Here is a 14739-nt window from a genome sequence, read left to right on the forward strand (position 1 = left end):
AGCATCAATGCATCCTAGATGTCTGATAAAATTCCACATCTTCCCTTATTTCCCTGCTTTTTTCAACTTTGGCCTTCTAGGACTTATGTTCTAGCTTCAGTAAAACACTCAAGCTAGCCAAAATATTGGCAAGGAGCTCCTATGGCAGAAGCGTTCAGAGACTGATTAGGATGTGTGCCTGATCTACCCTTACCATATGCCTAGGAACACAGCTGGGCCCAGAATCTAGGACTTTCACTCTATGACTTATTCTTGCTTCAGACTTAACTTATATCCTTCTTTGGCATATATTCCTGCTAAGAGGGCTATGTGTTGAAAGGGCATAGGCCTTCGATCTATTATGGTAAAAGACATGGAAGACATGCATGTTGCTACAGTTGACAGACAAACCTCTCTTATGTCAACCCTGTTTTGTTACTGAAGCTGGTCTGAGTTTAGGATCCCTTACAATTGTCTCTCAGGAAACCATGACCAGTTGGTTCAAGTAATTACAATATTGAAAATGAATGTATTGTCTCATGCTGCCTTGAGGAGCCAAATGTGAGTACAAGTCAAGAATATCAAATGGGTGTGGGGTTGTATAGGAGTAGAAGTGAGAGAAGGGCTCCCTGGGATGCTCAAATCTTATGCTGTAGAACCCTCTAGGAGTATGAAATGTCTTCCGATGCATCATCATTTTATGAGCAAAAGCAAAAGAGTCATACTTAATTTTATCTCTAGGCACCTACCTAGACCCGCCAGGGGCCCCACTGGGGCAGGAGCACTTGTTTTGAAGAGATCCAGAGGGTTGGGCTGCAGGGCTGTAGGTTGTCCTGTGGGTGACGCCTGGCCTGAAGGTTCTGAGACGGGAGGAGCAAAGATGTCTGATGCAAGCAAGTCATTGGCCGAAGACTGACAGGACAGGGAGGGAGGGAGAAGCCTTAGTTACTCACTAACAGTGAAATACAGCTTCATTTTGTCTCCTACTCTATACCCCAATTTGAGAGCCACAAAAAGGAAAACTTTTTTCTTGACAGACAAACAACAACAACACCTACTACTACAGAAAAAGAGTCCTCCAAAAAGACACAGATTCCTACAACGGACGGACTACTGAGTCTTGGTGTCTGATACTACCTAGGGCTTGCAAAGTGAAATCTACTATACTCATTTACACAGTCACATTGGTCTGGTCTCATCAGCTAAATGCTTGAAGCTGGGGAAGCAAGTGTGTAAAAGGGGCAACCACCAATAAGCGTCCTAAATATTTTTGATAATTCCATTGGATTTTAAGTCAGTCTACATAGAAATCATACGGTCTTAATCCAGGCAAGCCTTCATATTCTTAGAAGAGGTAAAAAAAAGACATCTATGGGAACTGCATTTTAAGCTGCTCTTAAATAAAGCTGAGATCATAGTGGTAACAGTAAATACATAAGCTTTTTCTAAACTTATGTATTTAGTCAGTATTTAAAAGAGGAGATAAGCTCGAGAATTTTACACCACCACCATGGACATTAATGTAATATGATGGGTGTGCAGGGCGTGCGTTAGTGTCAGGGAAGTACAAAGGGAATCACAAGGACTCTCACCCTCCCAACCCAGAGCATGATGATCAAACTTACCAGAGGTATAGAAGCATAGCAGCATTAAAAATGGAAAAACTTGTGTTTAGTTTAATCATAAGTGACAAGACATGCACACGGAAAGCAGGGTGTGACAAACACTGCTGAGAAGTTTAAACACGGTGGCAGTTAGAGGAAAGTACTCCTGGAGAACCAAAGTGCCTTATCCCACCTTCTATTTCACAGCCACACAGGAAACTACGAGAGCAGCAGGAAAGAGAGCTTGCATCACACCACCCTTTGGTACCGAACATGCACTCTGCTAATGGATATGTGGAGAAGACAATTCACCTTAGCAGTCCTTCTGCCTCTTCCTGGTTTGGTACTTTGTGGAGGTGGGATAATGGCTATGGAGTCATGTGGTGAGGACTGGACAGAGCTTTCCAAGTCCTGCTTTACGCCATTCTGTATGGACAGTCCTTTGGGAGGGCTTCCCACAAAAGGGTTCGGGGAGGATTTGACAGAGAAGCCATTCTGTTCTCTTTCAGATACCCCATTTTGAGTTCTCACTGCTGGCTGGGTTTGCGAACTTGAAAAGGGCCATGGGCCTGCCTGAGCTTCCTGTTTGCCAGTCCGGTTAGAGATCTGGTCAAATTGCTGACCAAAGTAGTCAACATCACCATTCAGGGGCCCATTACTCAGTGGAGTAGATGAGCTACTCAAATTCTCTTTCTTCTGATCTGGAGATTTGAGAGAATCAAACGAAGAAGGTGTCGATTGGTCTGGCTGTGTGAAAGGATCATCACGGAAAGGATCAGGATTAGGGGTGGGAAAGAAGTTGAGATTGGCAGAAAAGGCATTTTCAGGCAAGAAGGATGCCTGAGGTTTTGGTCGAGGAAGAGAACAGGAGGTGATGCCGTTTGTTAAGAATGGATTTTCTCTTAAAGAATTCTGATTGGTGTCGATTTCAGAGTTTAGATCCACTAACAGGATATCTTTGCTTTCCTATCACATTTGGAAAGAAAAAAAAAAAGAAAGTGTTAGTTCATGTTGTGACTTCAAATGAGAAAATTACATAAGATGACTAGGATTATCAGAATTTCTATTTGAATTTGGTCTTGATAAACCAGTTGATCATTACCTCCTTCCATCAACCCCTGTAGTCCATTACTCCCTAGCTATAGCCTGGGTCCTTTCTATTACTCCCCAGTATCATGCCCTTTTATTTAAGTCTCAACATCATTAGGTGAAGTCTTACTGTTGCTTACTTCATGTCTCTGCTCACCCTGGTTCACACATACTGACTGGCTTAATTCATTATGAGCATTGTTTCAATTTGTGACTTTGAAAGTCTTGAAGGGAATTGACTGTGAGTTACTCTAAATGATTATCAAAGTATGTTGAGCTTGAAAGTAAGTGGTTTCAGAAGCCTAGCTCAGCTTCCTACCTGATACACACACAGTCCTCTCTATTGTAACCCCCAGAGTCATGTAGGATCATCTCTCTAAATGAGAACATTCATCAACTAATACATTCATATTTTATAGTTCTGGCTGTAATGAAATTTAAGGTCAAATGCATTTCCCTAAAATCAGTCCAGCTCTTTCCTCTAGAGGTGGGAGAGAGGCTTTTCCTTTATGTCACGGCCTTCAGGTATGCCTCTTAATATTAAGGCTCTTGCTGAAGCTGATAGCCAAGTAGGATCTCATCCTCATCATCCCAGTCTCTCCTCTGGACTTACCATTTTTGTCTATGTCCTCTGAAAGAGCTGAAAGAGACACTCAATACTGACCTAATTTAGTCAATCACACATTAAGATCTCCTATTTGTACATCTTTTCATAACATTGCTTAGAGTTGCCTGTGTTGTGACAGTAATCTCATTTATTTAGTGGTTAAAGTCAACCAAAAACTGATCTTTAATTTATATACAGTAGTCCCTCCTTATCCTCACGGAATATGTTCCAAAGCCCACAGTGGATGTCTGAAACGGCACATAGTGCCAAAACCTATATACAGTATATTTTTCATATACATACACATGATAAAGTTTAATTTATGAGTTAGGCACAATAAGAGATTAACAACAACAATTAATAATAAAATAAAACAATTATAACAATATGCTGTAATAAAAGTTATATGAATGTGGTCTCTCTGTCTCTCTTCTCTCAAAATATCATATTGTACTGTACTCACTTATTTTCAGACCAAGGTTGACCACGGACTTATTTTCAGAAAGTGAAACTGCAGATAAAGGGGAACGATTGTACAAGGTAGACACATGGGTTTAAGAGTTAATTTGAAAGACATATCGAATATATAGCTCTACTAATTCTATCCCCTCTCTATCATTTCTCTGGTGTGTCAATTTTTTGAATTTTCAACTGTTCAATAGAAATTTCTCAGCTTAAAAGCAGTAAATTTGATGAATCCGACATGTCTTTATTCCAGTAAAAGACAGAATTATAACTCACCCTAGGATAGAACTTTCATACTGATATCACTTCCTTCTGCTTGACTTTGATCCATTAAATACTTAACTATGCTACCCAGAGAAGAATATAAATGATAAAAAATTCCTCGCTGAAGTAGAAGTTATAGTAGTTACCTTGCATTATCGTGGGCAGAATACTAAATATTTTGATCATTGTGGAAAAAAACAACTTCAAAGGAATATAAAATTTGCAAATTAGTGAATACAAAAGGGTTCACATAGAATTCCTTGGCTTTTAAAAGAAAAAAAATACCCAATTTTTTAGAAAATTTAAGTCCTATTTCATGGCCACAAAAGAGGCAGCAAAATCAGACCTAAATGGCACTCTACCTTTTGGATTTTTTACTCTGAGGCATAAAAATACAGTTTTTATAAGCCAAAGCCAGGCTTTCTCTTTATAAAAGAAGAATTTGTCACAAGAAAGAGCTTACAATTAAAAAAAAATTTAATCAGAGAAATGGTTTGGAAGAGCTATTAATCTAGGGATCTTTATACAATCTAAAGGTAGGATAAAATTTATTACAAAAGCTTGTGATTTCAATATTTATTTATTTGTTTTGAGCCACCTCTGGGTTAGAACAGTTGACTGTTCACAGCTGTTCTCCTTTTCAAATACTTCAGAAGAAGTCCTTAGGACACCAAACAGGAGCCACAATGTTAGACTTCTGAATAGTCACCCTATAAGTAAAATGTATAAGGCTCTCCTCAGGCTGGGTTTGTTATTAATCCAAGATTAAAAGTGTAGTTCACAGACTACAACTGAGAGGCCAAAGACTCCTCATCCACCTCCTTGGTCAGAGCCTCATTCATTCTTTGTCGGACTGTCAACACTGCATCCAGTTGGCCACTGTTTGAGCACCTGAGCCTCAGGCACTGGAGATAGGCAGTAGGTTACAGAACCTACTCGTAGGGAGCTCCAGTAAGTGGGCATAAATCCCGAGTTCCATAGCCTAGCTCTTCTCTGGGTGGCTAATCTCACCTAATCATTCCAGTTTGTCAGACTGAGGACTTCCCTACTCAAAGCCTTAAGTGGCCTCCTGCTGCTCCCTATATTAAAATAAGCCTCCTTAGGCCAAATTTTCATGATCCACAATAAGACCCACGTTGTTTCTAGCCCAACTACGAACCTACTTTCCTACATATATCAAAGACCCAACTCAATTCAGATTCTTTACAAAGCTTTTAGCATTGATTTTTCTGTCTGCACATTCCCTGTTGCCACCCATGTTATCTTAATGGCATGTATACAAGGACATAAGTGACACTCGTGCTTTGTATCCTGATCCCATCCCTTGTACCAGATTTAATTTCCTTGATCATAGGTCATGTCTTATATTCTTCCCATAGTAACTGTGCTTTCAAGTGGTTAAGTTGTTAAAGTTACAGAATATGGGTTTTTATGTTTTTCTTTTTCTTTTCTTCTTTTGAGATGCAGTGTGGAAGGAAAATGCTCAAGGGGCTTGCCAATAAAAATTCTGTTCTAGGGGATACCACATAGCTTGCAACATGAGCATTATTTCAAATTCATAAAACTTTTCTGTGTAAATTTGAGGGGAGTGACAACCATCTAGGACCAATAATAAAGTCCAGGCAATTTAGATTTCTTTCTCTCTTTACATGTTTCAAAGCAATTGTTGAAAGAGTTGAATATTTTTAAACATGCTGGCTTTGCCAAGTAGAGATAAATCTATTTTTGACCTATGACTATAGAGTCAATAGATAAGAACATGTTGTCAAAGCTTAACCAGCACATAATTAGATCTGTTAGCCTTCCTTTGGTTATCAGAGTATATATTTTGATGGTATTTTACTTTATTGTTAGTTTAGCTAAAACTTGAATTCCTATAAATAAAAAATTTTTAGACTGCATAAAGTCTAATGAAAATGAGACTGAAGTTTATCCATATTGTTTTCCATTTCCGTTTTTAGAACATTCTGGAAGTCTACAGAAGTAGATTATAAGGCAGTACTTCCTTGCCTGTTCCACTGGAATTCCACTTCATATCTTGAGTGCTTTGCTCTCTTTGAATATTACTGATTTATTTTGAAGAAAGCATCACTGATGGAGGAAAGGGCAAAGTTGACTACAAATCAAAAGGACCTCAGAGTTAGGATGGATCTGTCAGGATAATCTAGTCTAGTATTTTAAAAAGTTTATCCTCAGAACTATAGCAAACATTATGAAGAATGTAAGGTTCTATAGGCAAGTGAGTTAGGGCTCACTGCTAAAATGAATATTAAACAGGCTTCTCTCTTACAGGTATTTTAGAACATTACCATACATTGTGATTCTCATTTGGTTAGGGTCAGAGAAGAATGCTTGAAGTCCCTGCTCCTCTCCATCTCATTTGACCTGAAAGTTTTATGCAGTGAGGATTCACAGGCCTCAAATTCTCTGCAGAACTCCGAAGTGAGAATTTTACCCAATCTTTGATCTGTTGCTTGAACTCCTGTAACCTTGGTCACGTAGGCTTCCATGTTAATTTCCTGATGCAAGGGAGTCCTTTCTAGACATTGCCCCCCATTATTCTAGACTAATTCTCTTTTTGTGTTTATTGCCTTCTCATCTTTTATGTTCAATTCTAGAAACTCACTTCCTCAGAAGCATTATCTGAATTTCTGAACTAGATAAATACCCTGTAAGTAACATCAATTGCTAATGATGTGATTAGTTTTAGTGTTGGTCTCCCTGCCAGAGAGTAAATTCCATGATGTCATTGATGTTGTGCATTTTACTGCTATGCCTTGCAAATAGCGGGTGCTCAGGAAACTGTTATAGAAATAAAAGAAGTTGCAAGAAGTAATTCAAAATGTCATGGACATGAGGTATGTTTTGGAAGGTCTGAAGACTTAGGCTTAAGCCTTGAATCTGGACCTCTTTCCTGTTTTTTTTCTTCTTCTACCTCTTCTTCTTCTTCTTTTTCCCTGAACCACCATTTTTTTTTTTTTTTTTTTTTAATTTGTAAAGGAAAATACTGTTCTATTCTTACAGGGTTGTTACAGATCATTCAATATTGAGCAGACTGGATATGGTATAAAATCCTGTGAGAATGGGGAGCTTTCTAACAAGGACAAGCTTTGGTGGAATATAACTGAACCTCTTGTTTGTTTTAAATCTTACTTCACACCAAATTTATGCTGCTAAATTGCAACTGACAGAATGCAAAAGAAATGAAGAGGACAGGAGGCTTTATGATTACCCATCTAACAATCATACTTTCTTCAAGTAGGCTTATTCAAGGGCTATTATTCAGCTCCTCCTTCTAATCCTAAGTGATACCATGAAGGACTACATTGCTGACCTATTGTTCAGGTTTAACCTGTAAGCAATATTAATATAACTGAATTAGTGTGGATAGGTTCCCATGGTGACTTAAGATTCACATTTATTCTAAAAACCATTGACACTTCATTTGCAAAAATCAACGGTCACCTTCCAAGTTTCAATGAGATGCTTAGGATTTCTGGTTATTGCCAATTTGAGTTATAGATGTCATTTTTATTACATTGCAAATTTAAAAACAAACACTTACTGTTGGACTATTTAGGTCAGGAGGTGTAGACATGTCCCCAAACAAATCCATCTGGTCAACACCCTTAAAAAAGTATTTGAATTAGATTCAGATGTGTCTACTAAAAAGATTACTTCGTATATTGTTGTGATCATTTGTTTCCTAAAGTTTAGGAAAGTAGTTGTCACAATTTAATTTCCATTTAATTAATAGATTTCATATTAAGCTATTTAGGTCAAGAAGTGTAGACATTTCTCAAAGCAAATCTATCTTGTCCACATCCTTAAAAATGTTAGATTAGATTCAGGTGTGGCTACTAGAAAGATTACTTTTCTAATCTTTTTTGACTACTTTTGTATATTGACATAGATGTTACACTAACATTTTGAAAAATAGTTGTCTCAATTGAATTTTCATACAGATTCAATGCAGATTTGGTATCAGCAACATCTACAGGAAGTAGAAACCACGTTCAGATAAATAAGAGCTGTCAAACATCACATATTAATACATACCAATTTCAGTTTGTTAGTTTGGTCATCTAGAATCATTAGGGCTTCGCTCCCATTCTGAAAAGATAGCAAATATTTAAGGATTTAGTTGAGCTTTCTCTATAAAATGTATTTGTCCACTGTATTACCTTACTAAGCAGCAATGGTTTTGGTATTCATCGTTTAACTAAACATCTTTCATGATCAAAGTGGTCATAAACACATAGGAATAAGCGAGGTGGTAAGAGTGGTTGGGCAGGTAGCAAACAGGGGCTTACGCGCATCACACACATGATTAACAAGAAGTAAAGATGCAATTTTACCTCAACTGCTTTGTTGGCTTCCTCTATCTAAAAAGAAAGATACATATTCAGTGATCTTCGTATTCATAGTGAAAGGGAGTTAAATACAAAAACAAGTATGCCTGAGGTTCACAGACATAAGGCAAGAATAAGTCTCATATATTATTTCTGCCCTCCATTCCCCTCCCCTTTTCATGTCAATATTAGGTTTGAGTAGAGGTACTGGATTTAAACTTGGTTGTCCTGTATATTTCCTAGAATTAATACGAATCTTGTAGAGAGAGAAAAAATAAATGCCAGGGGGACTGGAGATTAGAAGTGCCTAACCATAAAAATCTATCCATTTCCCTACTGGGAAGAATAGACAATACATATAGAAGCCAAATTTTCAGATAGATCATATTTATACATAATATTAAACACAGTCCTGAATACAATTTTAAGCTCGTTTGTTTGTTTTTGTGAGACAGACTCTCGCTCTGTCGCCCAGGCTGGAGTGCAGTGGCACAATCTTGGCTGACTGCAACCTCTGCCCCTCGGGTTCAAGCAATACTCCTTGCCTCAGACTCCCGAGTAGCTGATATTACAGGCGCCTGCCACCACCCCTGGCTAATTTTTGTAGTTTCAGTAGCGATGAGGTTTTGCCATGTTGGCCAGACTGGTCTCGAACTCCTGACCTCAGGTGATCCACCTGCCTCTGCCTCCCGAAGTGCTGGGATTACAGGTATGAGCCACTGCACCAGGCCAGCTTTAAATTTAATGGAGCAGTAATCAGGTAGTACTTGCCTTTTTCTTTTCTTCTTCCTTTTTCTTTACATTATAGATAACTTGAAAAAGGTCTTTAAGATCGACAACTAATGGTTCAGCCTGCAGCAAGGGAAAGCACTGTTATCAGTATTTTAATTTTAGTATTTTATTTCCTTTGTCTCACATCAGTTATAATTCATACTGGGATTTTTTTTAATCTTAAAACTCCTTACTTCCCTCCCCTGGCTTATTTATAGGGGATCACCACCAACCCAATCCTCACCCTTAGGTACATAAAGGACAGCAGGGTTAATAAGTATTTAGACAAAATAAGAGGTATCATGATCATTTTCGAAGTCCTTTAAGGTTTCTGAGAATAATTCACCATTGTTCTGAAATCGATATTCACTTTATAAGAAGGTCCGTTCTCACAATCCTGTGGCACACAGTAGTACATGGCTATCGATGACATTTTTTAAAGATTCCACAGGCCAATAAAAATAGTCATTATCTGAATCATTATTTAGCCCTCCTACATCCAATTATTTCCAGTAAATTTTCTAGTTGAGTGACAGACACTCCAATGTCCAACAGAGGACAAGTCCCCAGGTCTATGGCAAGACTTAGAGCTCACCTGTTGCCCGGTTTTTATGGCAAAAAACTGATGTTGGCCCTCTCCTCCACACACGTAACCAAATGCCCGGTTGTCTGTCACATCACGGGCAATGAAAGAAATCTTATTTACTGGATGTTCATGCTCTATTACCTTTAAAAAGAACATAAAGAGTAATTTATTAAGAAAACCAGAATCTATTTGCAGGCTAGCACACCTAAGCCTCAGACACATATATTAAGACATATATGAAAAGGTTAAACCATTTGGAGAAAGGTTAAAGAACTAAAAAGTTTCTGGTTGAAGGCTAGAGCATTACTCTTGCTAGAAAGGACTTCAAAAGAAAGAAGAATAGAAAACAAAAGTGGGAAGAATGTTCCTTCTGAAAATATTGATACTTTACTCTCCCTGCTTTAAAGACATGATGCCATATAGCAAGGAATGACTGAGGATTAGAAGACCAAGTGAAGAGGAGACATTTAGCCCTTAAGCCAAGTCAAATAGGCCGACTTTCCCAACTTAAACACAAACTTAAATGAACAGCATAACTAAGCTAGAGGAGTGTTCACAGGGATTCATTGACGATGGCTCAGAGTGGCCAAGGAACCATCCTATGTGTTATTGGAACAGTATTCCCAGTATATTCTGCAGGATACCAAATACTGTCACCGAGTATTTCTCAGCCCCACCTAGACAGCCTAATACATAGTAACATAATGTAGTAATAACTACATTATGTTAATGACATAATGACTATGTCATTAACCAGGAATTATAAGGGGTGGGGACTTAATTGGCTTAGCAGTGTCTTTTCTTCTATTTTTCCCTCCTTTCTCTTGATCCTTTTAAGCAGGTAACAAGGTTCAACTCTTCAGGGATATTTGTAGGTGGCAGAGTGTGTCTCGGCTTTTGGTCCTGAATGTCTAAGGCCACTGAAAAATTTTTAATATCTTAGAAAGTTTGAGGAGAGAAAGAAGGGTGAGAGAAACATGCCACCTTTCTCTGATGGGCTTGGGAAAATAAGAGTTGAGAGATAAGGGCGACTGATGAAGAGAGTGGTGCCTGAGGACCCCAGCACCAGCAGGCTGAGTAGGGTCCACTAGGGTGCCAGGGCCCTAGGTTTGCATAGTAGATAATGGGCACTCTAGAAAGGGATGAACAGTAACTGGAGGTCTCCCCACAGTATTGTGATGCAAGAGAGTATTTTATAGCAATGGTAATGAGCCACACATATTTTAAAATAAATCACAGAAGGCTTGACGTATGATAAATAGCTTTCTGATAAGGCTTAAAAACAAAGCAAAATAAGTAAGACTGTTCGTAAGTGATAGAACAACAGGAACCAACAAAAAATAAACAAGGTTACATCTGTGAGGTGAGAAGACAGGGAAAAAATAAATGAAAAAGAGGTAGATGTGTTACGGGTGAGGTTCTAGCTTTAGGTTAGCTGGTAAGTTCACATGTAACCAATACATAAAAGTGTCATAAACTAGGGGTTAAAATTAATCTAGTTCTGTATACCTGAGGCCAAAAAAATATATATATAAAGTTTTACTTTATAAATTATATATATTTATTTATATTTTAATATATATTTAAATATTTATATTGTATAAATTATATATATTTATATTTAATTTCAAAAATATATATATTATAGACATAATGTGTAGCTAAGCCTATTAACAGACTTAATAGACTTAGATTCACATTTATTATAGAACACAAATTCAAAATAAAGTATCTTGACTTTCACCCCCATTCTGTTTTCTGCCTGTTCCTTCTGAAGATGTAAGTATTTTTTCCCTACAGAACTTTGAGAAAGAAGAAGGGGAGCCGAAATTCAAGCAGCAAATTGTTGGTCAGACTCAGGTGGTCAGAGAGGTATCAGCAAATGTAAATTCTTACCCCAGTTTTCTCATCAATTATTTTTATCCCAGAAAGGGAAATGTTGACCCAGATCCTTTGTTTGTGTTGTCCCTGAGACCGACCAGCTGCTGCCATTCCCTGATGAGGGTGGAAAAGCAAGAGAAGTTGAATTTTTAAAAACATCCTACAATGCTTTTAATATCAAAATTTTCCAAGTCAGTCAGCTTTGTTTTCAAGCTGGTTTGCCATCGATGAAAGAATTTTGCACTTTTCATCAGGGACAGCAGGACGGCATGGAAGACGTTGAACCAGCGCATCCCTTAGTTAGCTGTGCGAACTCAGACAAGTCACTCTAAATCTCTTGGCCTCACAATAGTCATTGGTAAAGATCAACTAGAAGATCTTTAGAGATGTTTCTTCTAGGCCTTGAACTACTGAACAAGTATTATTTATTTAGTCAGTTTCACATAGTGCCATAATACTAAATTTTAAAATTCAAAAAACGGAAAGGCTGACACTACGGAACACCAGTGTCTAAACAGAATTCTAAATTTTATCATAACAATTCCCAGGTCTAAAACAGGATATTCCGTGCTCTCCACATATAGTAAGAGAAACAACGTACACATTTGCACATAGCTTTTATAGGAATAGAAATAGGAATAGGTTTAGTTCGTCCCAATGTTGAGTTTGCCAGGCATCTAGAATCCTGTTATACTTGATAAAATTAGGTCTCTAGGACATCCCTCCAAATATGCAAACACTCACGGCGTCTCAGAAAATGGGGCACTACTGATGGATAATGTGATTAAAAGGGGTTTTCAAGTAATTGAACATAGGTCAACAAGAGCTTCTAATATAATTCCCTCTCTTGGACTTTCGCTTAACATACAGATAAAGCATTCATTTCCTTTTTACCTTTAGTTTCATCATAGAGTCTTGGCTCATTTTATCCCCTCTTGCGTCTGGCACATCATCAATACCAATCAGCTTGGCCTTATATTTTACACCATCACCTTTGAACCTTGCTAAGAGATATTCGTCTGTCTTTTCAGGGCCTGAGAAAAGAAAGGAATACAGGATAAAGAATGCCAGTTCTAATTATGACCAAATATGCTCTAGACTCTCCAAAATTTAAGTAGTATAAATCCTAATTATACTACAACTGATCATGTATATAATATTCTATCCTGTCGTATTCTTACTTCCCTTGAGCAAAATCATGTTCCACAATCAATTGTGTATGGAGTTGGGGTGGGGAGAAACTAAACTCTTAGAAGTACAAAATTGACAGCATTATGGGAAACTTATGGGAATATGGGAGGTGGGAGTTGGGGACATTGTTCATCATAGCTTTTTTTAAGTCTTTAAAAGAATATAAGGATGATAATATACGTATTTTTAACGTAAGAAAAATAAGGTGCCAAACAATTGACCAACATTTTAAACTATCAATAAGGCAGAAAGGAATTATGCCTAAGTTCTCTTAAAAATTATTAAGATAATTATCCCATCTTTATATTGTCCTTTGCTCCTTTTACAAGGTCTGTGTGGTCCCATTCCCAAAGAGTTCAGTAAAACCAAATGGTAAATAAAAAATAATTAATGATTGCATTATTAACTGAACAAGCTGCCTATGAGTATTTCCCAGCTGGACCTAAGTGGGTGTAATCGCAGGTTTCCAGAGATGTCTTATTACAAGTGGGATGAGCCAGTCTCTTCTCCCAAAGTGCAACTTTCCTATTAGGAGAGCTTGAGACTAAGCTGAGGTTGAAGGAAGATAAGAGCCAGCCCTTACTTTATTCTGAATCTCACATTTCTCCAGGAATAACCACCTTTAGCTCCCTTCCGTGGCTTCAAGAGGATTTCTCCATACCTTTCTTTTTTTCCTTCTTTGAGGGTGCTTTTGGTGCGGCCTGTTGGTCGGGCTGACCGTTGGTGGCACCGGTCTCCACTTCGTTAGACATGGCAAGAAGGCAGGCAGCAAACCCCAGTACCAGTGAACACTTGGTGACACCAGGCGATCCCCGATGGAGAAGTCTCAAATCAACATAACCTCCCACAGACGCCTGTAGGCAGAATTTAGAGGCATATTGAGATCAGAACACAGCAGACCCAGACTTTATGCCAGAATAGGCTTACAGCTAGTGACTTTCTTTTGTAGTTCTTTGGACTCATTTTGTTCCTTCTCCTGCTGTATTAGACTGAAGACTGAAAGCAGGGGAGTGGGTAGGGCCGTTTCCTTTGTAGTTTCCAAAATGGAATATGTGTGCCTATTAGGTTTTTCTTTAAGCACTTGGTATCTGGTAACGTTTAATGATTATCTAGCTAAGCAGTTTTTATTAGAACTTTGGCATAAAAATCAAGTATTAAAGATAGGGATCGAAAACTTGTTAGGTTTTATTGCAAAACAGAAATAAATTGAATGCTGAGCCTGGTGAGATTGCAAATACCATTTGAGATTGGGCATTATAAATTTCAGTTCTTCACAAAACTGCTTAACTGTAAAGGCGGTGACTAGAGTTATGAACTGTATCTTATTCACATTGATAAATTTGTTTTAAGTATTAGGATTCTGCATATGATCCCCAGGGCTATCCAAGCACTATAAAAGACATCCTTTTTTGCCATTAACACTTATTTGTACCAGGGAAATAATGGATTGAGGGGGTGCCAATTGTGCAACTCATCTAGTACATTTTTATGCGATTATTCAGCATCACCATCCTCCAAACAGTCTGTCCTGTGCTCTCATAACCTCTGCCCTACCCACAATGTATCATAGTAGGAGAAACAGGAAAACGCAGTCATTGTAAACCACACAGAAGTGAGCTAACTTTCCAAAAGGTTCTCTCACTTCCCAGGAGCCAATGTTTCCATATAGCTGTAGAGAGATCTAGAGTGAGTAGATTAACTTTCTACATTAACTGATGACCAAAGGCAAAGAAAAGTCATTCATTGTTTTGTAATCGTTTTCAGACAACATGTGGGCTGGTACACTAACCCCTTCACAACCCAGCCTTCACTAAAAGCCCTCTTCATTCTGTGCCTATACTACCCATTTAAGTGAACATTTTAATTGAAGGACTAAGCCCACCACATGAGAATACCTGTCGTTTGTTAGATACTTAAAGAGTATCTAAATAAAAAGTAAGTCTCAAGTTT

At 38.0% G+C, this 14739-nt stretch overlaps 1 protein-coding gene across 6 annotated transcripts in view; it reads right to left on the reverse strand.

The window, feature by feature from the left end:
• The window catches only part of DAB2 (DAB adaptor protein 2), a 74237-nt gene that overhangs the window by 7281 nt on the left and 52217 nt on the right, over window positions 1–14739 (reverse strand). For 3 of the 6 annotated variants that reach the window (XM_078004684.1, XM_015139944.3, XM_078004685.1), the window contains exons 2-11: window positions 13451–13643; window positions 12493–12632; window positions 11614–11712; window positions 9727–9858; window positions 9132–9212; window positions 8367–8393; window positions 8068–8121; window positions 7574–7636; window positions 1896–2549; window positions 729–891 (exon numbers count right to left, since the gene is read on the reverse strand). In XM_078004684.1, coding sequence (XP_077860810.1) covers window positions 729–891; window positions 1896–2549; window positions 7574–7636; window positions 8068–8121; window positions 8367–8393; window positions 9132–9212; window positions 9727–9858; window positions 11614–11712; window positions 12493–12632; window positions 13451–13541 — 1504 coding nt within the window. In that variant the 5' untranslated portion in view covers window positions 13542–13643. The remainder of the gene's footprint in view (window positions 1–728; window positions 892–1895; window positions 2550–7573; window positions 7637–8067; window positions 8122–8366; window positions 8394–9131; window positions 9213–9726; window positions 9859–11613; window positions 11713–12492; window positions 12633–13450; window positions 13644–14739) is intronic. The other 3 variants (XM_078004686.1, XM_015139946.3, XM_015139945.3) reach the window with 2 other exon arrangements.

Source organism: Macaca mulatta, chromosome 6 (assembly GCF_049350105.2).
Source record: "Macaca mulatta isolate MMU2019108-1 chromosome 6, T2T-MMU8v2.0, whole genome shotgun sequence".
NCBI lineage: Eukaryota > Metazoa > Chordata > Mammalia > Primates > Cercopithecidae > Macaca > Macaca mulatta.